Source organism: Rhincodon typus, chromosome 5, assembly GCF_021869965.1.
Source record: "Rhincodon typus isolate 14 chromosome 5, sRhiTyp1.1, whole genome shotgun sequence".
NCBI classification, from domain to species: Eukaryota; Metazoa; Chordata; class Chondrichthyes; order Orectolobiformes; family Rhincodontidae; genus Rhincodon; species Rhincodon typus.
This window is the reverse complement of record NC_063336.1, coordinates 12,155,511-12,177,889: the sequence shown is the minus strand read 5'-3', so window position 1 is coordinate 12,177,889 and position 22,379 is coordinate 12,155,511. Positions and strand designations below refer to the sequence as shown.

Sequence of the window (22,379 nt, the reverse complement as noted above, 5' to 3'; positions counted from 1 at the left end):
AAAAGGTTTCTGAAGAAGGGTCTAGACCCGAAACGTCAGCTTTCCTGCTCCTCTGATGCTGCTTGGCCTGCTGTGTTCATCCAGCTCTACACCTTGTTATCTAAGATTCTCCAGCATCTGCAGTTCCTACTATCTCTGATACAAAAAAAAACAGTTTTGTTTCCCTTTCACCTTACTGATTTTGTTGGTGAGGAAAGGTATAGGATTGAGGGGGAAAAGGTGAAGTCTTGCCCTCCTGCTTAATCTGTTCAGACTGATCATCTGATTTGATGACTTATGTTAGCTCCTGGCAATTATTTTTGGCTGTTTGCTGAAGACAACCCACCAGATCATTGACTTGGCTTGCTCTCGGCAGTTTCAGATCCTTTGGCACCCTGTGTGCAGCCTGCCCAACATTTCAGAGAATACTGTTGCAGCACTGCCATCCTATTAACTGTTATGAACTGTCAGATCCCATGGTATCAGAGTATATCAGTAATAGCTGTCTCATCTCGGAATCAGGAGTTTGTAACTCAAGAGACTTGACCACAGAATCTAGGCTTACACTTCACTGTAGTATCAACAATGAGCTGCCTGTCTCTCCAAAGCCAGTCCACCATCTTCAAGTCTCAAGTCAGGAGTGTGGTGGAATACTCCCCACTTGCCTGGGTGAATGCGGCTCTAACAACACTCAATAAGTTTGACACCATCCAGGACCAAGCAGCCCCCTTGAGAGGCACCACATCCACAACCTTCCACATTCACTTCTTATGCTTAAAGTAAAATACTGCAGATCCTAAAAATCTGAAACTAATGCAGAGAATGCTGGAGAAACTCAGCAGGTCTGGCAGCATCTGGACCTGTGATAATGATAGGGCGGCACGGTGGCTCAGTGGTTCGCACTGCTGCCTCACAGCGCCAGGAACCTGGGTTCAATTCCACCCTCAACTGACTGTCTGTGTGGAGTTTGCACATTATCACTACATCTGGGTGGGTTTCCTCCTGCAGTCCAAAATTTGGCAGGTTAGTTGGATTGGCCATGAGAAATGCAAGCTTATAGGGATGGGTTGGATCCTCTTCAGAGGGTCAGTGTGGACTCGATGGACCGAATGGCCTGCTTCCACACTGTGGGGATTCTGTGATTCTATAAAGCATACTGGACTCAAAACATTTGCTATGTTTCTCAGTCCATAAGATATAGGAACAGAATTAGGCTGATCAGCACCCATCAAGCCTGCGCTCTGCCATTCGATCATGGCTGATATGTTTCTCAACTCCATTTTCCTGCCTTCTCCTCATAACCTTTGATCCCCTTACCTACCAAAACCCTGTCTATCTCTGTCTTGAATACACTCAATGACTTGGCCTCCATAGTCTTCTGCAGCAATGAGTTCCACAGATTCACCCCTCTCTGGCTGAAGAAATTCATCTTCATCTCAGTTCTAAAGGGTCATCCCTTCACTCTGAGGCTGTGCCTTCGAGTCCTAGTCTCTCCTACTAGTGGAAACATCTTCTCCATGTCCACTCAATCCAGGCCTCTCAGGATTCTGTAAGTTTCAGTCAGATCCCCCTTCATCCTTCTAAACTCTATTGAGTACAGACCCAGAATCCTCAACCACTCCTCATATGACAAGCCCTTTATCCCTGGGATCATTTTTGTATATTTCCTTTGGACCACCTCCAACACCAGCAACATCCTTCCTTAGATACAGGACCCAAAACTGCTCATACTATTCCAAATGCAGTCTGACCAGAGCCTTATACAGCCTCAGCAGTGCATTTCTGTTGTTGTGTTCTAGCCCTCTTGAAATGAATGTTAACGTTCCATATGGCTTCCTAACTGCTGACTGAACTTGCATGTTAACCTTGAGAGAATACTGAACTAGGACCCTTAAGTCCTTTGTGCCTCAGCTTTCCAAAGCCTTTCCCAATTTAGAAAATAAGCCACACCTCTATTCTTCCTATCAAAGTGCATAACCTTAAATTTTCCCACATTGTGTTCCATTTGCCACTTCTGTGCCCACTCTCCTGGCCTGTCCAAGTCCTTCCGCAGCCTCCCCACTTCCTCAACAATATCTGTCCCTCCACCTACTTTTGTGTCATCTGCAAACTTAGCAACAATGCCCTCAGTTCCTTCGTCCAGATCGTTAATATACAATGTGAATAAAGTCAGAAGTCATATGACACCAGGTTATAGCCCAACAGGTTTATTTGAAATCATAAACTTTCGGAGCGCTGCTCCTTTGTCAGTTGAAGTAACAGAAGAGTACACAGACACAGAATTTATAGGCAGAGAGATCAAGAGCAGGGAGACCAAAACAATCATGCAACTAGTGTGAGTGGAGTGTCGAATAATAAACTCTCTGCAGGTGATCAAAAGTGTGAAGATGGTGTAAGTATATTGTCAACAGCTGAATAACTAACGAAGGGATGACCTATAATCTGCCTCATTTAATTGGACTGTAGGTCATCCTTCACTTGTTATTTGGCAGTTCAAGGCAGTCCCTTTTATCCTTACTCTCTGTCATCTGCCTGTCATCCAAACTTCTAACCATGCCAGTACCTTGTCAACAACACCATAAGGTTATTTATCTTTTTGCAGCAGCCTCTTGTGCGGCACTTTGTCAAAAGCCTTCTGGAAATTTAAACACATCACGTCCACTGGCTCTCCTTTGTCTAACTTGCTCATTACCTTCTCAAAGAATTCTAACAGATTTATCAGGCATACCCTCCCCTTGTGCTGTGTTGACTCAACTCTATTTTACCATGTACTTCCAAGTATTCTGCAACCTCATCATTAATAATGGACTCGAAAATCTTACCAATGACTGAGGTCAGGCTAATCAGCCTATAATTTCACGTCTTCTGCCTCCCTCTCTTCTTAAACTGGGTGTTACATTTGCCATTTTCCAATATTCTAGGACATTCCTTGATTCCAGTGATTCCTGACAGATCACCACAAATGCCTCCACAATCTCGTCAGCTATCTCCTTCAACACTCTGGAGTGTATTCCATCTGGTCCAGGTTATTTATCCACCTTCAGATGTTTCTGCTTCCTCAGCACCTTCTCGTTAATGATGACCACTGCAATCACCTCTGCCCCTGGCTCTGTCGAAGTTCTGATTTGCTGCTGGAGTCTTACACCATGAAGACTGAACCAAAATACCTATTGAGTTCCTCTGCTATTTCTTCGTTCCCCAAGCAGTCCAATGCTCAGTCTTGCCCCCCTCTTCACTTTTATATGTCAAAAACTCTTGCTATTTCCTTTTATATTACTAGCTAACCTACCATCATATTTTATCTTCTCTCCCTTATTGCTTTTTTCTTTAGCTTTCCTCTGCTGGTTTTTAAAGGTTTCCCAATCCTCTGGCTTCCCATTAAACTTCACAACATTGCATGCTTTTTCTTTTGCTTTTACATTATCCTTGACTACCCTTGTCAGCCATGGTTGTCTTATCCTCCACTTGATATGTTTCTTCTTCCTTGGGATGAATTTCTGCTGTGCCTCCCGAATTACGCTCATGAGCTCTGGCCATTGCTGCTCTACCGTCTTCTCTGCTAGGTTCCTGTTCCAACCAACTCTGGCCAGCTCCTCCCTCATGTCTTTGTCGTTACCTCTACTCACTTATAACACCAATATATCTGATTCCAGCTTCTCCCTCTCAAACCGCAGAGTGAATACCATCATATTATGGTCACTAGCTCCTTCACTTTAAGTTCCTTAATCAAGTCCACCTCATTACACATCATGGAAACCAGAATTGCCTGTTCCTTAGTGGGCTCTACCACAAGCTGCACCAAAAAAAATCTCATAGACATTCCATGAATTCTGTTTCTTGGGATCTGCTACCAACTTGATTTTCCCAGCCCAGCTGCATATTGAAGTCCTCTGTGATTATGGTAATAGCTCCTTTCTTAAATACCTTTGCTATCTCCTGATTATTTTCTGCCCCACATCGTGACTACTGCCATGAGGAAATACACAACTTCCATCAGGACCTTTTCTCCTTTGCAGTTCCTCAACTCTGCCTTCCGACTCTATATCACTTCCTGCTATTTCATCTCTTTTCTTACTAAAAGGGCAGCCCCGCGCCCCCCTGCCCATTTTCCTGTCTTTTTGATAGGACCCGTATCCTTGCATTATGGACACTGGCCCCTACGGGTTCTCTCACCTTGAACTGCCAAATCAAGTCTGCCTCATTATACATCCCCAAGTCCAGAGTTTAATTCCAAGCCCTGATCCCCTTGCAGCCATGTCTCTGTGATGTCCATAACATCGTACCACCAATTTTAATCTGCGATACAAGCTCATTTATCTTGTTTCATATGTTGCATGCATTTAGACACAATAACGTTGACAGCCGCCCTTCACACAGTTGTCCCCCTGTCTGCTATACCTGAATTTAGAGCCCTGAAACATTTGCAATATCCCTCCACTCACTACAAGCCTCTCACTATCCTGATTGGAAATATTATCACAGCACCTTCACTGTTTCTGGGTTGGAATACTGGAATTTGCTTCCTCACACCATCTTCTTCAGGTTATTTAGAAATGGGCAATAAATTCTGATCCAGCCAGTAACACTCATATCTCATGAAAAAGTGAAATATTAACACACTGGTTTTTGAATGAGATGTAATGACAAAGGCTCCATCTGCCCTTAAATTGGACATTAAAAAAAAAATTCAGGATGCTATTTGAAAGAACGACGCAGAAATTCTCTGTAGTTCCATGAGCAGCTTTGTCCATCAATGTTCATCAAAAATATTGGTGATCTATTCATTCCCACATTGCTCGTTGACAGAGATTGCAGTACATGTGCAAACTGGCTCCAGCATTTCCTACATGAAGTTAGTGACTATCCCATTTCAAAAAAAGTACTTAATTCATCATAAAATGCATTGTGACATTCTTAGGTTGTGAAAGCAGCATTATAAATGGAAAACGTTCTGTTTACTGGAACAGGTAAATCTCATTTGGTCACCATTTCTAGCAGAATTGTAAGGAGGTAAAAATAATATGAGACTATAAACTAGTCAGCAATCCAAAAACAGACTGTAGGACCTTTTACAAGTGTGGAAACTGGAGGAAAGTAGCTAAAATAAACATTGCTCCTTTAGATGCAGAGACAGGGGAAATTATTATGAGGAGACCGCGGTGATGTTGAACAAATATTTTGTGTCTGTCTTCACTGTAGAATACAGAAATTACATAAATAATAAGAGTGATTTAATTAGATAGTTAATGTCAGCAGAGAAAAAGAACCGGAGAAGCTGAAAGCATCAAAGGCCTGATAACATATATCTTGCATTTTAAAACAGAGAGTTGTAGAGACAGAATATGCACCGATTATGGTTTTCCAAAATTCACTTGATACTAGAGCAATTCTAATTGATTGGAAGATAGCAATTGTAACACTGATACTTAACAAAGAAGAGAGAAATAAATCAGGGAAGTATGGGACAGTTAGCCTGACATCAGTAATCGGGAAAATGCTGAAACTGATTATTAAGGATGTCTTTACAATGCACCAGGAATAGCATGGTGTGATCAGACAAGTGCTTTTATGAAAGGGAAGTACCTGTTTAACAAATTTACCAGAGTTTATTGAGGATGTAACAAGTAAGGAAAGTAAACAAGAACTAAGAGAGTAACTAGATTTGAATTTGCAAATGAAATTTGAAAGATACCACACAAAAGGCTAAAACACAACATAAGGGCGTTTGGAGTTGAGGATAATGTATTGGAGGATTTGTTAACAGACCAGAAGCAGATAGTAGGAAAAAATGGGCAATTTCAAGCTGACAGGAGATGACAAGTGAAGTGCTACAAGATTCAGTGCTGGTGTCCCATCTATTTACAATCTATGTTAATAACTTTGAAGAAGAAAGAGAGAGAGAAAGAGAAAGCGAGAGCAATGTCTCTCAGTTTATTGCCAACATAAAGTGATATTGTACAAACTGTGAGGCAGGCACAAAGATGCTGTAAACAGAAATAAGCGAGTTAAGTAAATGGATAAGAGATGGGGATTAATGCAGCATGTGAGAGTTTATTAAATCTAGTCGCAAGAATAGAAAAATAGAATATTTTTTAAAGGCATGAAATTTGTAAATGTCAATGAACCAAGAGACTTGGGTGGACTTATATAATGAATGTTGAAGGTCAGCAAGAAAGTGCAGCAAGCAATTAGGGTGGAAAATGACATGTTGGATGTTTTTGCTAGGGAATTGGAGTAAAACAAAAAAAAAATACACTCCTCTATAATTGTATGATTTTAGGTGGTCGCACCTGGAATACTTCGTGTAATTTTGATCTCCATTTTTAAGGAAGCGCATACTTGCATTGAAGGTTGCAACAGTGAAAGTTCACTGGGTTGGTTCCTGGGATGACAGAGTTGTCCTATGATGAGAAGCTGAGTAAATTGGGTCCACTCTGAGGTTGAGGAGAAATCATAATCTGTTGAAGCACGGGAAGGGGAAATCGTGTCTGACTAATTTATTAGAAATTTTGATGAAGTCTCAACCAGAGTGGATAGAGGGGAACCAGTAGTTGTGTTGTATTTCGACTTCCAAAAGGCATTGGACAAGGTACCACACAAAAGACTAAGTCATAAGATAAGAGCTCACAGTGTTGGATACAGTATATTAGCATGGAGAGAGAATTGGCTAATGGTCAGGAAACAGCCAGTGGGGATAAGGGGGTTCTTTTTCAAGTTGGAAACCTGTAACCAGTGGGCTTCCACAGGGATCAGTGCTGGGACTATAACTATCTCCAATATTTATGACTGACTTGGAGGAAGTGAATATCCTGCAGCCAAATTACAAAAGCAAGTTGTGAGGGAAATACAAACAGTTTACAGAGAGATATTAATAGGTTATGTGAGTAGGCAAAAAGTTGGCAAATGGAGTATTATGTGGGAAAATGTGAAGTTCTCCATTTTGGAAGCAAAATCAAAAGCACAGGGTATTATTTAAATGGAGAGAAGCTGCAACACAAAGGCACTTGGGTGAGCTTGTGCACGAAACACAGAAAGCTAGCACATTGGTGCAGCAGGTAATCAGGAAGGCTAATGGAATGTTGGCCCTTATTTCAAGGGGTTTGGAATATAAGAGTAGGGAAGTCTTATTGCAAACTAGTGAGACCATATCTGGAGTACTGTGAACAGTTTTTGCCCCATTATTTAAGGAAAGATATTATTTCACTGGAGGCAGTTCAGTGAAGGTTCACAAGGATGATCTCAGGTATGGAGGGATTTTTTTTAAGAACAAAGGCTAAACACCTTTGGACTCTTCTGACTGGAATTTAGAAGAATGAGAGACGAATCATTGAAACCTATAGAGATTCTTAAGGGGCTTGACAGGGTAAATGGTGAGAGGATGATTCCCTTCATGAGATAGTCTTGGACCAACTGGCATAGTCTCAGAATAACTGGGTGTCAATTTAAGACTGAGATGAAGAGGAATTTCTTCTCTCAGAGGGTTGTGAGTCTTTGAAACTCCTTGTCACAGAAAGCTGTGGGGGCAGAGTCCTTGTGTATAGGGTTGGATGAGATAGGTAGATAGATTCTTGATCAGTAGGGGAATCAAGGGTTAAGGGGAAACAACAGGAAAGTGGACATGAAGAGAGTCAGATCAGAAGGTCCTACTCCTGTTCCTGTCTCTTAAGGTTTTATAGAGAGGTGATTTCATTGAAAAAATGCATGATTCTGATGGGCTTGACAGGGTCAATAATAAGACATTGTTTCCCCTGGCTGGGGAATCAAGGACAAGGAGACACTGTATCAGAATAGGGAGTCTATTGTTTAGGACCAAATTGAGGAGAAGTTTCTTCACTCAAAGTATTGTGAATATTTAGACTTATCAATCTCAGAGGTTTTGGATTCTCTAACATTGAACATCTTTAAGGTTGAAATAGATGAGTTTCTGGTCTCTAGGGTATTCAAGGGATACAGAAAGCAGGTGGGAAAGCTGTGTTACGACAGAGGATCAGCAAAGATCATGTTGGATAATGAAGCAGGTTGACTGTCTTCTTCTGTCCCTATTTCTTATGTACTCGCTTTCTTTGATGTCTCCAATAGAGAAGCCCTCAGAGAAATGTCCCCTCTTTCTCCCTCTTCAGCAGATCTTTCTGGTTGTAACTGGTCACTTCACCCATAAACGTTTGGAGACACTACTTAATTGACTGAAAAATTGCTGGTAACGTAACATAGAATGCTACAGCACTGCCGTACACAATGGTGCAATTGGAATGGAAGGAGAATCATGCAAGGAAATATATGAAATGAACAAAACAAAATATCGAATTATAATTGAGAATGATTCAAACTACTCCAAATAAAACAGAATGAAGATGCAGTGAAAGGGGAGAAATAGTTTTTATACTGTGTACAAGATTTCATTCTGACCCAACATATATGCAAAGAAGCCCAACAAGGTTAGAACATTAAATGTCCTCATAATTGAAATAAGAAGAGCAAATCCAGTCAGTAAATGGTGATCACATTATCATAGGTTTAAGGTAATGATTGAGAGAGATTTGGAAAGTGCAAACAACAAAGTAATAGAGTGAAAAATAGTTAAATATATTGGAAGGAATATAGAAATTAAGTAAAGAATGTGGGATTAACTGTACTGTGTGCAGTTTTGGTCTCTTTATTTCTGAAAGGGCAAAATTGCATTGGAAGCAGTTCAGAGAAAGTTCACTCGACAGATTCCTGGGATGACGAGACTATCCTGCGAGGAGATATTGCCAGGTTGTATCTGTACCCATTATAGTTTAGAATAATGAGAGGTAACCTCTTTGCAATAGATGAGAAGCTGAGATGCTGAAGGGATTCAGCGAGGCAAATGTTGAAAGGATGATTACCTTGCTTGCGACAGACACGAGAACAAGCAGATACAGTTTAAATTAATGGTTCTCTCAGAAGGTTGTGTACCTGTGGAACTTTCTTCCCTGGAGAGTGACCTAGACAGGATCACTAAATATTTGAAGACAAAGTTAAATAGATTCTTGACTGATGGGGGAATCAAGTTGTATCGTGGATTATCAAGTAAGTAGAGTTAAGTCCACAATCAAATCATCCTTATTGAATAGTGTAATAAGCTGGAGGGGAGGAATAGCCTATTTATGCTCCTAACTCATACATTCAAGAAAAGTAAGTTGGATAAAAAAAGATTGACAAAGCAGTAGAACAGCATTTGACAATATTTAAAGAAAAGATCAATAGAATCTGGGGGTAATTTTTCTACCATGACAAAAGAATCAAAAGTCAAAAATGCAATGACAAAAATGAATTAAAAAATTATGATTTTGTGGAATCAAAAGGAAATGCAAGGTCAAAGTATATAAACAATAAATGAAAGGATACCAAAGTGGAATATGATGATCTTAAGAAGAGGTTAGGAAGGCAAAGATGAATCATGCAGTAAGATATCAAAGAATACATTAAAAAAACAGAAATTGTATCATATTCCACAGATATGCAGGCATTACAAAGAAAAATAAACAAGTTACAGAACCACCAGAGGAAGAGCAGGGCAAACTTACAGATGACACAAAAATGACAGGAATACTGAATAGACACCTTTCTTTGGTGTTTACTGAAGAGGCAATCAAAGATTAACTGTCGACAGCACAAAAGAAAATTGAAATAATTTAAGTGTTAAGACAGAAGGACGTTCTGAGCAAACTGAAGGAGACAGAGATTCCAGGTCCAAATGGATCGCGCACGTAGTTCTCAAAGGAGTGAGAAAGGAGGTAATGACATATGAATATCCAAACATAAAAACATAGGGATTTGTGTGGGAAATAAGAAAGAGTTGCATTCACCTGGCACTTTCCATGGCCACTGGACCTCTCAAAGTGTTTTACAACCAGTGCAGTACCTTTGAAGTGCAGTGACTGCTCTATTATGTGAAACACCACAGCCAATTTTCACAGGCAGGTATTGTGGCAAAGAGCAAAATCATTTGTTTTTTGTGTGATGTTGAATGAAGGATAAATTTGACCAGGATACTAAAGATGACAGCCCTGCTGTTCTTCAAAATGGTACCTTTTTAATTCACCTGAGTATGTTAACCAGGCCTCGATTTAATGTGTCATCCAAAAGACAGAACCTTAGACAGTGCAGCACTCCCTCAGACCTACACGGGAAATACCAGTCTTGAGTTTGTGCTTAAGCACTGGAGTGGGTCATAAACCCAGAACCTTATGATTGAGAGTTAAGAGTGCTGTCAATTGTGTACAACTGGAGAGAACCTTTCCACCTGTTAGTGAATCCAGAAAGGGTGGTTTTGTAGTTCAATAGAAGTAACCATGTCTGTAGACCAGAAGTCCGGTGTTCAAATTCCACTTCAGGATTATTATGATCCCAACTGATGTTAATATCAGACAAGTCAGATCCTAGACTGATATCGGGCTTGATAGATCATATTTTGAATTTTTAAGTTTGGTTTTAGAAAGGTGGTCCTTCGCTGAAATGCAGACATGGATAATGCTGCAATTTGGGCTTAATAATAAAACAGAAATTTATTACACTAAAAAAGAGGATAAAATAGAATTGTTAACTTCTTACGTACAACACAGATTTAAAGATTTCAAAGCTTATGGTAAAATGTAATCCCATTAGTTGCAAGCCCTCATTTACCCTCAGGCCAAAAAGGTTTCCTTTCATTTTCACATCCATAAGGCTTAATTTAACTGTGGCTTCAATGTCCCATCTTCAGAATATGATGGCCTTCATATAAATGAGCTCAGATTTTCTCAGTTTCACAGAAGCCCTTCTGTGTTTTAACTAAACATTTCTGGTTTGGAACTTTTAAACAAATCTGGGGCAGAGGTGACCTGTTCAAGAGGGATGGGTTGCACCTGAACTGGAGGGGGACCAATATCCTGGTGGGCAGATTTGCTAATGCTACAAAGGAGGGTTTAAGCTTAATTGGTAGAGGGTTTGGGATCCTCAACAGCAGGGAGGCAAATGTGAGGCTAGAAAGAGACACAGTAATCAGAAATAGCAAGTTGAAGAGGTAGGTCAGGATGAAACAGGACAGGGTGTGAAGAATGCCCATTGGATTAAGTTGCATCTATTTCAATGCAAGAGGGCTAATAGGTAAGGCCGATGAACCCAGGGTATGAATATGTACGTGGGACTGGGATATCATAGCCATTGCAGAAACATGGCTAAGGGAGGGACAGGGCTGACAGCTTAATGTGCCCGGGTACGGTGCTCTACGCAGGACAGAAGTGGAAGAAAGAGGGGAGGGAGAGTTGTATTTTTGATTAAGGGGAGTATCACAGCAGTATCCAGAAATGAAATAACTGAGGGATCATCAGTGAGGCTTTGTGCATGGAGCTAAGAAATAAGAAGGGGATGGTGACGTTATTGGGGTTGTACTATAGGCCCCCAAATAGTCAACGGGAATTAAGGGAACAAATATTCAGGGAGACTGGGGAGACTTGCAGGAGCAATAGGGTCGTCATAGTAGGGGATTTAATTTTCCTAACATAGACTGGGACTGCCATAGAGTTAAGGGCTTAGATGGGGTGAGATTTGCTAAACGTGTTCGGGAAAGTTTCCTCAAGCATTATACAGAGGATCATACTCGGGAAGGGGCTAAACTCAACCTTCTCTTGGGAAATAGGGCAGGACAGGTGACTGAGGTGACAGTGAGGGAGCACTTTGGCACCAGTGACCATAGTTCTATTAATTTTAAAATTGTTGGAGAAGGAGAAAACTGGTCCACAGGTTCAAGATCTAAATTGGACAAAGGCAAATTTAGATGGAATTAGACAGGAGCTTGCAGGATTTGATTGGAGTAGTTTGTTTGCAGGCAAAGGGACCTTTGACAGTGGCAGGCCTTTAAAAGTGTGACAGCTAGAGTTCAAGGTCTTTATGTTCTTGTGAGGGTGAAGGGCAAGGTTAGCAGGAGTAGGGAACCCTGGATGACAAGAGATATTGAGGCTTTGACCAGAAAAAGGAAAGAGGCATGGCTCATCTACAAGCAGCTGGGATCAAGGGAATCCCTGGAGTATATAGGAGATACAGGAGTTTACTGAAGAAGGAAATCAGGAAGGTGAAAAGGGGGCATGTCTTAGCATTGGCTGAGAAGATTAACGTGAATCCAAAGAGATTCTTTATGTATATTAAAGGAAAAGAATAACTTGAGAGAGAATAAGACCTCTCAAGGACCAAAATAGACATGTATGTGTGGAACTGCAGGAGATGGGTGAGGTCCTCAATGAATGTTTCTCCTCTGTGTTTACCATGGGGAAAGACATGAAGACTTGGGAACTTGGGGAAGTTAGTGGCGATATCATGGGGACAGTCCATATCATAGTAGAGGTGGTATTGAAAGTATTAGAATGTATGAAGGTGGATAAATCTCCTGATCCTGACTAGAAGTATCCAAGAACCCTGCAAGAGACTAGAGAAGAAATTGCAGGGGCCCTGGCTGATATACCTGCATCATCATTAGCCACTGGTGAGGTACCGGAAGACAGGAGGTTAGTGAATATTGTGCCTTTATTCAAAAAGGGCTGCAAAGACAAACCTGGGAATTATAGACCTGGAAGCTCAACATGTGTGGTAGGTAAGTTACTTGAGAAGATTCTGAGGGTTAAGGTATATATGCATTTGGAAAGACAGGGTTTGATTAGAAGTAGTCAGCATGGCTTCGTGTGTGGGAAATCATGCCTCACCAATTTGTTAGAGTTCTTTGATGAAGTGGCCAGGAAGGTGATGAGGGCAGGGCTGTAGGCATGGTCTATATTGATTTCAGTAAGACCTTTGATAAGGTTCCACGTAGTAGGCTGCTCTCGAAGGTTAGATCACATGGAATCCAGGAAGAGCTGGCAAATTGGATACACAGTTGGCTTGATGGTAGGAACCAGAGGGTAATAGTGGAAGGATGCTTGTCAGACTGGAGGCCTGTGACTAGTGGTGTGCCTCAGGGCTCGGTGCTGGGCCCATTGCTGTTTGTTATCTATATCAATGATTTGGATGAGAATGTACAAAGCATGATTAGTAGGTTTGCAGATGACACTAAAATAGGCAGTATCATGGTCAGTGAAGAAGGTTAACAGAAATTGCAGCAGGATCTTGATCAGTTGGGGAAATGGAGTTTAATATAGATAGGTGTGAAGTGTTGCACTTGTGGAAAGTCAATTCCAGATAGGAGTTTCATGATGAATGGTAGGGCCTTAAGGAGTGTAGTTGAACAGAGGGACCTTGGAATGCAGGTGTATGGTTCTCTGAAAATGGAGTCACAGGTAAACAGGGCAGTGAAGAAGGCTTTTGGCACACTGGCCTTCATCAGTCAGGGTATTGAGTACAGAAGTTGAGAAGTTATGTTGCAGTTGTACAGGACATTGGTGAGGCCGCACTTGGAGTTTTGCGTTCAGTTTTGGTCACCTTGCTATAGGAAGGATGTTACTAAACTGGAAAGAGTGCAGAAGAAATTTACAAAGATGTCGCTAGGAATCACGGGACTGAGTTATAGGGAGAGATTGGACAAGCTGGGACATTTTTCTTTAGAGCATAGGAGACTGAGGGGGGATCTTATAGAAGTGTATAAGATAATGAGAGGCATGGATATGGTGAATGCACTCAGTCTTTTTCCCAGGGTTGGGGAATCAAAAACAGTAGGGCATCAGTTTAACGTAAGACGGGAAGGAATACATAGGAAACTGAAGGGAACCCTTTTACACAGAGAGGGTACGCATGCCAGTGGAAGTGGTTGAAATGGGTACATTAACAACATTTAAAAGGTATTTGGACGAATACATGAATAGGAAAGATTTAGAAGGAGATGGGCCAAGTGCAGGGAAATGTGGATGGACAGTTTGGTCGGCATTGACCCATTTGGGCCGAAGGGCCTGTCTCCGTGCTGTAGGACTCTATGACTCGATATCCTCCTTAAACTGAGGTAATGTTGAAAACAACTGATATTAAAATGTATGTAAATCGCACACCTTCCACCACATGGTCATGGAAGATGTATTCATAATGTAGCCAATTGCTTGATTGTTGATCAGTGAATCCTTCCAATGCCCCTGATGGTTGGCAGTAAGAGGGAGATTGTTTCCTGGTCAACTGTATTGCAGAAGCCAACAATAAGCCATGATAGTCATTTACCATGTGCTCCCGTGGACTAAAGGAAAAGAAACTCATGGGTGCCAATACCCTCTTGGGGTATGGCATCTGAAAACAGAGAGAGAGAGAGAGAGAGACACTAGGCCAAATCAATGTAAGATAGTTTCAAAGTGGATCAAACGCCAGACAAAAAATTAGGAAGAGTTTCTGCACACAAGAAGTGATGAAGATGTGAAACTTTGTATCACATATAGTGATTGATGCTTTCGAGAGTTCATGCATTTATGAGGGAGGAGGCAATTGGAAGCTATAAGACTGTGTCAGGGAGAAGAGATAATTAGAGTGGGAGGAGGTTTATACAGAGTGTAAACATTTTCATAGATCAGTTGGGCTGAATGGCATATGCTGTACTTTCTGAGTAATGTAATTCTATGTAATGAAATCTCTTTAATTTACTCACTGATTTCCTCTTCACTGCCCGTGATGAACAATATTTCACATGAGGCTAGTCATTTACATTTTTAATTTTTCTGAGTAAATGAATGGAAGCATAATCAAATTAAACTTTAATGAGATGGCATGTACTGTACATTTAGTGTGACAAGATTGATTTTCTTTCAGAATAAAAAAGCCGTGGGCCACTACTAAATTCCAAAGTGTTTTTTTTTTCTCAGTTGAATGACTATAACAATAAATTATGTGCATTTTCTGTGTGTTTTATCAAAACGAAAAATTCAGAGCAGCAATTGCCAATTGTAAATAGAAATCTATCTGAAAAAGGGAATTGCGAGGAGTCTGAAAACTGCATTGATTTTTATATTTTATAACATTTTATATTGCACATCTAATGCACCTGAAAATGCTGCCACATTTTGTTGAGTTTAAGAGATACTGTTTTAAGATTGGTCCAATTTGGGTTTTATCCTGAACCCAAATACCTGAGGTTGTTCTGTATTATGAAAGGGCTACCAGAGTTAAAGGGCACCAACGTAAGACAGAGATGGGGAGGAATTTCTTCTCCCAAAGGGTTGTGAGTCCTTGGCACAGGGAACTGTTGGGCAGAGGTCTAAATCAGAAGTCTGAGATAGATAGATTCTTGATCAAGAGGGAAATCAAGTGTTACAGGGAAAAGATAGGGAAGTAAACATGAGGAATGTCAGCTCAGCTATGATCCTACTGAGGGGGCTCAAGGGGCCGAACGGCCTACTCCTGTTTCTATTTATGGTCTTCTGGCTTTGTTTTAAATACTTCAGGACTTGATGTTCACTGGAAATCAGAAAATATGTGAATATAATATGTGAAGCCCTAAACCTAACTTGAACTGAGTCCCATTCACCCTTTACGGTTATACATGCAGATGTACATCAACCCCTGGCCTCGGTCCACTATTATCCCTGCACAATCCCAATTCCAGCTTCTAGTCAATATCTAGTTCCCTTGGCCCATTATTGGTGATCAGACCTTCAACTGCAGTGGACTGAACTTTCCATTTCTGATGCTAATAGCTCCCCATGTCGTTTGAAGTTCAGTTTTGTTTCATTGAAGCTCCTGTGATTGGTTTTCTATCGTTTTCTGTTTGAAGGTGCTACATAAATGTACATTGTTGCTGAAGTGGCTTGCGACTGTTGGTGAAGTCAGCAGCTAACGGCAAAGAATTTCTCATTGTGATTAATTATTAGGAAATTAAAATCCAATAGACATTTTCGGTCTTTTTCTCAGAATACAGATGTTACTGGTGAAACCAGCATTTGTTGTGGAAGAGGGAATGTACGAAGGAGAGAGGGGGATCGAAAGGAAGAGAGAATTGGGGATGGGGGCAGATTGGGAAGTAGAGGGAATCATGAGGGGAGATTACAAGGTGGAGGAAATCAAGAGGAGAGGGTAACAGGAGGAAAACAGATGAGGAGGAGGGTGATTAAGAGGTAGAGGGACACCTGGAAGTAGAGGGATTCAGGAGGAGAGGGGCACCTGGAGGTAGCGGCATTCAGGAGGAGACAGGAATCAAAATTACAGGGAATCAGGACGAGAGTGGGGATTGAGAGTGAAAGGGACTCAGGAGAAAAGGGACACCGGGAGGTAGAGGGAATCAGGAAGAGAAGGGCATCTGGATGAAGCTGGATTTGAAGAGAGCGTCAGAAATGAAGAGATATCATGAGGGTGTGGAATCAGGTGGAACAGGCATCAAGAGCAGAAAGGAGACGAGGAGAAGGGGAGGATTGAGAAGAAGAATAATCAGGAGGGAGGAGATATGAAGAGGAAGAAAGATAAAGAGGATTAGGATTGAGGAAGAATTTGGACAGTAAAGAGTGTATCAGGAATGAGAAGGGTTGAATATAAAAGGGATCAGGAATGAGGAGGATCAGGAATCAGACCAGTTTGGAATGAGTATAGTCCAGAATGAGGGAAGTCGGGAATGAGTGGATTGAGAATGAGGTGAGATAGAAAGTGAGATATGAATGGGTCATCCAGAGAGAGGGAAGGGGACTGTGATTGGGACGGGGTCAAACAGATCTGGCTCCAGGCCACCATGGAACTTTGCTGGATGTATGGTAGAAGTGTGCATAGCACTAGTTTGTAGGCCTTCTGCCACCTTCCAGTGAAGTTATAGAATTGGAACCGGAACAGCTTGAAGCAAATCTCCAAGCAACTAACACTTTCCAATATAGCGACACAGTGATAACGTGATGAGGCTTGCTGCAGTCTTTCAAGAGGAAAGTAGGGAGTAGGGTTAACACTAATCTAGAACATTTGGGCTGAATGTGTAGTCTGTGCACACATAAGGTCAAAATGAGTAGGAACAGGAGTAGGCCATTTGACATAATTCAGTCTTGATCATATTTAATGACCCAGCCTTCAGTACTCTTTAGGAAAGTGAATTCCAGAAACACATGACCCTCTGCGATAAGAAATTCCTCCTCAGCACATTGTTAACTGGGAGATGCATTATTCAGAAACCATGCCCCTAGTTTCCTATAAGAGAGAAACATCCTCTCAGCATTTACCCTGTCAAGTCCAATTACTAGACAATTCCACAAATTAATAACAGGACTCAGGGAAATAAGGTTACAATTGTTTATTTCATGTATATGCAGGGAGAGTCAGCCTCAGGAAGTGTAAAACACACTCTGGTGAGATCCATAAACCTCTGATCATAACGGAAAACATTACAACATACACATCACAATTCCCACACTTTGCTCTCCAGGTGTTTTATATTACCGTCATTTTTTTTGACAGCCTGTCATAGGCATTGTCTGTGTTTTATCCAAAACCGATACCATCCTACTGATAATGTGGTTAATAGGCTACTGGCCTTGATTGTTATCATGTCTCAGTTGTTGTCCATTCTTTGTAAGCCTGTGGTTCCCACTTGCTTTGCTAGCATCATTATTGCTGACAATGTGACCAAAGCTTTAACCATTAACTAACTGAACCCCTTCAAGCCCCCTTAGAATCACAGAATCCCCATTCAGCCCATCAATCTACACTGACCCTCCGAAGAGCATCCCAAACAGACCCAGAACCACCCAATCCCCATAACCCAACATTTACCATGGCTAACCCATTTGGCCTGCACATCCCTGAACACTATTGGGCAATTAGCATGGCCAATGAGCGCAACTTTGGACTCTGGAAGGAAACCGGAGCAAACCCATGCAGACACAAGGAGAACGTGCAACCTCCACACGTACAGTTGCCCAAGAGTGGAATCAAGTCCAGGTCCTGGCACTGTGAGGCAGCAGTGTCACGGCGTTATCTACTGGAATATTATATACTTTAGTCTTAGTCTTTACCGTGTAGAGATATCAAGGTGTATAGAAGAGATATATTGCACAAGAATACAGAATAGTAAGGCAATCGATGGGGTTAGCAAAGGGAGAATGCAATGTAGTCTGAATCAGGGATACTATGCACGTATGCAAATGTACAGAGATTGGGATAAATAAGATTGGGGCACTATGAGCACACATTGCCATGTAGAAATATGATGTTGTGGGGATAGCAGAGACCTGGCTCAAGGAATAGCAGGGTTGCACCTTAAATATTCCTGCAAACATGGTGATCAGGAAAGGATAGACAAGGATGAAAAGTGACATATTGATGGCAAATAGCATTGCAGTCCTGGAGAAAGAGGATGTCCCAGAGGAGTCAAGGAGAGAATAGATTTGGCTAGAGCTAAGGAACAAAAACAGGTACAGCTAGATTGCTCAGTGCAACCTAAAGACCTAGTCGGGGAGGCTGCAGAGGAACGAAATTGCGAGGAAAATTGCAGGAAGATGCAACAATTGCAGCATTATAATGGGGGAGCTCAATTATCTGAATATAGACTGGGGTGGTTAGTTGTGTAAAGGGGCAAGAATTCACACAATCTATTTCTACAAAAAGAAATTAGGCACTGCTGGACCTGATTCTGGAGAATGAGGCGGGCTGAGTACTATAATGGCGAGACCATATGGCAGGTAATGACCACCACACTATAAGATTAATGCAACAATTGAAAAGAATAGCAAAAAATCCAGAGTACGAAGCATGAATTGGGGAAATTCCAACTTCACTGGGGACGGTCAGATCTGGATCAAAAAGACTGGAGTCAAAAGTTGTCCAGGAAAATAGCAGTTGAACAATGGGTTACCTTCAAAGAACAGATAGTTTGGGTACAGACAATGTCAAAGGGGAAAAGGTGTGCTTATGACATTTGTCCGATAGAAAATACAATTGAAAACAAGGCTAAATATTCAAAGGGGCAGTGTAAAACACAAAACAAGGCAGCGCAAAGGGAGTACGAAAAGTTCTAAAGTCTTCTAAAAGCATAAAAATATTAAAAGGGTGGTAAAAGGAGGAGTGAGGCAGATCAGAGACCAAAAATGGGAAACTTGGAAGCAGAAGCAATGGTTGTAAGATTAAACAAACATGTAACATCTGGCTCATACTGAGGAGGAATGTGCAGCTCAGGCCATGGTGAGAAAGGAGGAAATTCAGTTGATACAAAGGTTTAAAACCAGATGAGGAAGTAGTATTGAATACTTAAAATTGATCAGGCACCGAGAACCAGATGGGATGTGTCTAAACACACTGATGAACTTGAAAATAGGAATTGCAGAGGTGATGGAAATAACTGAATGATGACAATGTTACAACACAAGAGGAGGCTGTTTGTCCCATCATGCCTGTGCTAGTTCACTCGTTGGCACGTCAGAATTTCCAGATTGTCAGCAAGACAGCTAAAAGTGAGATGAGAATAAAAGTCTTTTACTCAGAGAGTTGCTAAGATTTGGAATGCACTGCCTGGGAGATTGATGGAGGCAGACTTTACAGGAAGGTTTCAAAAGAGAACTGTGCATATATTTGAAAGCAATGAATTCAGAGGCCTACAGAGATGGGGCTGGAGAATGGGCCTAGCCGGGTAGCCCTTTTGAGAGCAGGTATGGATGTGATGGGCCTCCTTCTATAATGTAAAATTCTATGATTCCATGGAGGAACATCTCCCTTAGTGCCATTCTCATGACTGCTCCTCATGACCCTGCACATTGGCTCTTCGCAAATAGCCATCTAATCTCATTTCGAGTATTATGATGGAATTGGCTTCCACTGTGCACTGCGTGTCCCTGTGCAGAATGCTGGTATCCTCCTCAATTCCTACTTATCTTTATAATCTTAATCGGTCAAGATCAATCAGGATTTACACATTTGAAAATAGGGCCTTGGGTGGGGGCGTTGTAGAACAGAGAGACATAGAGGTTCAAGTACATAATTCTTTGAAACTTACATCACATGTCGACAGAGCTTAAGGATCTTATGAAGATTTGTAGCTTGGGTTGTGGATGAGGTTGTTGGCTTGCTTGCCAAGCTGTCTGGTTATCGTACAGGCGTCTCATTGCCATGCTTGGTAGCATCATCAGTGCGGCCTCCAACTGAAGCGATGTTGTTCCACTCTGCTTGGTGTTTATATGATCCGGTCTGTTAAGTTTGGTTGTGTCATTTCCGGTTCTGTCCTGCATGGGTTTGTATATGGGGTCTAATTCCTCATATCAACAAACAAACAAACAGACATGGAATTAGACCCCATATACAAACCCATGCAGGACAGAACTGGAAATGACACTGTGCATTATAACAGACCGGATCATATAAATACCAAGCAGAGTCGAACAACGTTGCTTCATCGAAGTCCGCACTGATGATGTTACCAAGCATGGTAACGAAACATCTGTATGATAACCAGCTAGCTCAGTGAGCAAGCTAACAGTGTCACACAGTGTGGTTAGAAAGGCATTTAACACCCTTACCTTCAGTACTCAGACCTTGAGTTGGGACGTTTTGTTGAGTTTGTACACAATGTTGGTGAGGCCTATTCTGGAGTATGGTGTCCAGTTCTGATCTTCCTGGTATAGGAAGGATGTTATTAAACTGGAAAGTGTTTGCCAGGATATTGCTAGGAATGGAGGGTTTGTGTTATAAGGAGAGGCTGGAACTCTTTTCACTGGAGCGTAAGAGGTTGAGGGGTAACCTCATAGAAGTTTATAAAATCATGAGGGGTATAGATAAGCTGAATAGCAGGTATCTTTTTCCCTTGGGTGGGGGATTTCAAGACTCGGGGGCTAACCTTTAAGGTGAGAGGAGAAAGATTAAAAAAAAGACATGAGGAATTTTTTTTACACAGAGAATGGTTCGTGTGTGGAATGAACTTCCAGAGGGGGTGGTAGATGCGGGTGCAGTTACAACAATTAAAAGACATTTAGTAAGTCCATGAATAGGAAAGATTTGGAGGGATATAGGCCAAGGTGGAACTAGTTTAGTTTGGGAACATGGACTGGTTGGACCGAAGGGTCTGTTTCCATGCTGTGTGACTCTATGAATCAAAACATTGACAATGCTAATGCTGTTCTTGTTGTTTCCTCTTTCATTCAGGATGATTCCTGCTTCGAACAAGGCCTTTGTTGTGAAGAACCTGGTATCTGGCTCTGGCTATGACCTCTGTGTCCTGGCCATATGGGATGACACAGCCACAACACTGACAGCTACCAATGTGGTCGGCTGTATCCAATTTGTGACCGCAGTGGATTACAACCGGTGCAGGTCCTTCCACGGCCACTTTCTGGGCGGTACCATGATCCTGGTGATTGGGGGTATTATTGTGGCCTCGTTGCTGGTCTTCATCGTCACCCTGATGCTCAAGTACAAGTTTTGCAATGGCCAGGACAAGATGGCCGCTGTCAGCGACGAGTGTTCGCAGACAGCGGCGGCAGCGGCCTTCCCCATCCACAACGGGATCCTGCCCCAGTTCCAGCCACCCAAGGCAACGGGCCGGGACGAGCTGCTGGAGTTCAACTGTGGATCCCTCCGCAGCAGCCTCTCCTCGCCTCCATCGTCGTCTTCGTCGTCGTCGGGCTCCAGCCGGGACTGCTACAGCCTCCATAGCGATAGCAGCGCCCTGTCTCGGAAGTGGAGGGCCGCCTCAAGCAGGCACAACATCGACCGCCTCATGGGGGCCTTCGCCTCCCTCGACCTGCGGTGCCAGCGCAAGGAGGAGCAGGAGGCCCGCGAATCCCGGGCGTCCACCCTGGCCCACTACTCAGACAAGGAGCCACTGCTGGGCCGCAGCGAGTCGCGTCTCAACAAGCTGCTGACGCTGCCCATGGAGGGCAAGGCCCGGAGGAGCCATTCCTTCGACATGGGAGACTTCGCCTCTGGCCAGTGCTGCAGCTACCCCAGGAAGATCACCAACATCTGGACTAAGAGGAGCCTGTCCGTCAATGGCGTGCTGGTCCAGTACGATGAGAATGACATCGAGATCACCAAAGGGGTCTACTCCAGCTCGGATTGGGTGATGGAGAGCACCGTTTGAGAAAGGAAGACTTTGGAGGTGGGGGGGGGGGGGGGGGGGGGGGGGGGGGGAGGGGATTGGGCAAGGCAAATCGATTGTGAGAGGAAATGAGTTTGGAGGGGCGGTGTGGAGGTGCACGGTGAGAAACTGGGAGTGGCGGTGGTGGTGAGGGATTGGTTAAAATTAAGAGGGATTTGGGTCAGCATTCTAAAGGGAAGGATATCAGAGTCTGCCCAACAACACTTGTCTGTGCAAGACACTGGGTAGCATTCAGGAGGAGGCAGAGTTGGGAGATTTGTCCTTTTCCTTCCCCCACCCCCACCCCGACCCATCTCTGATTCCCATGTTTTGAGCGCTTTTTCGAGAAATGACTGGAATGCAGAATGGCCGTCTTGGCCTCAGAAACGACGAAACATAACCTTTGCCCCGTGGGTCCTTCATAATGCAGGCCAAGGTGAACCGGGGCTCTGAACGTGGCCCAAAA

The 22,379-nt window shown here is 42.6% G+C and overlaps 1 protein-coding gene across 1 annotated transcript in view; it reads left to right on the top strand.

Moving 5' to 3' along the window:
- The window catches only part of LOC109913791 (leucine-rich repeat and fibronectin type-III domain-containing protein 2), a 32,215-nt gene extending 10,299 nt beyond the window's left edge, over positions 1–21,916 (top strand). The window contains exon 2 of the mRNA XM_048597276.1: positions 20,980–21,916. Coding sequence (XP_048453233.1) covers positions 20,980–21,916 — 937 coding nt within the window. The remainder of the gene's footprint in view (positions 1–20,979) is intronic.
- The last annotated feature ends 463 nt before the right edge of the window (positions 21,917–22,379 follow it).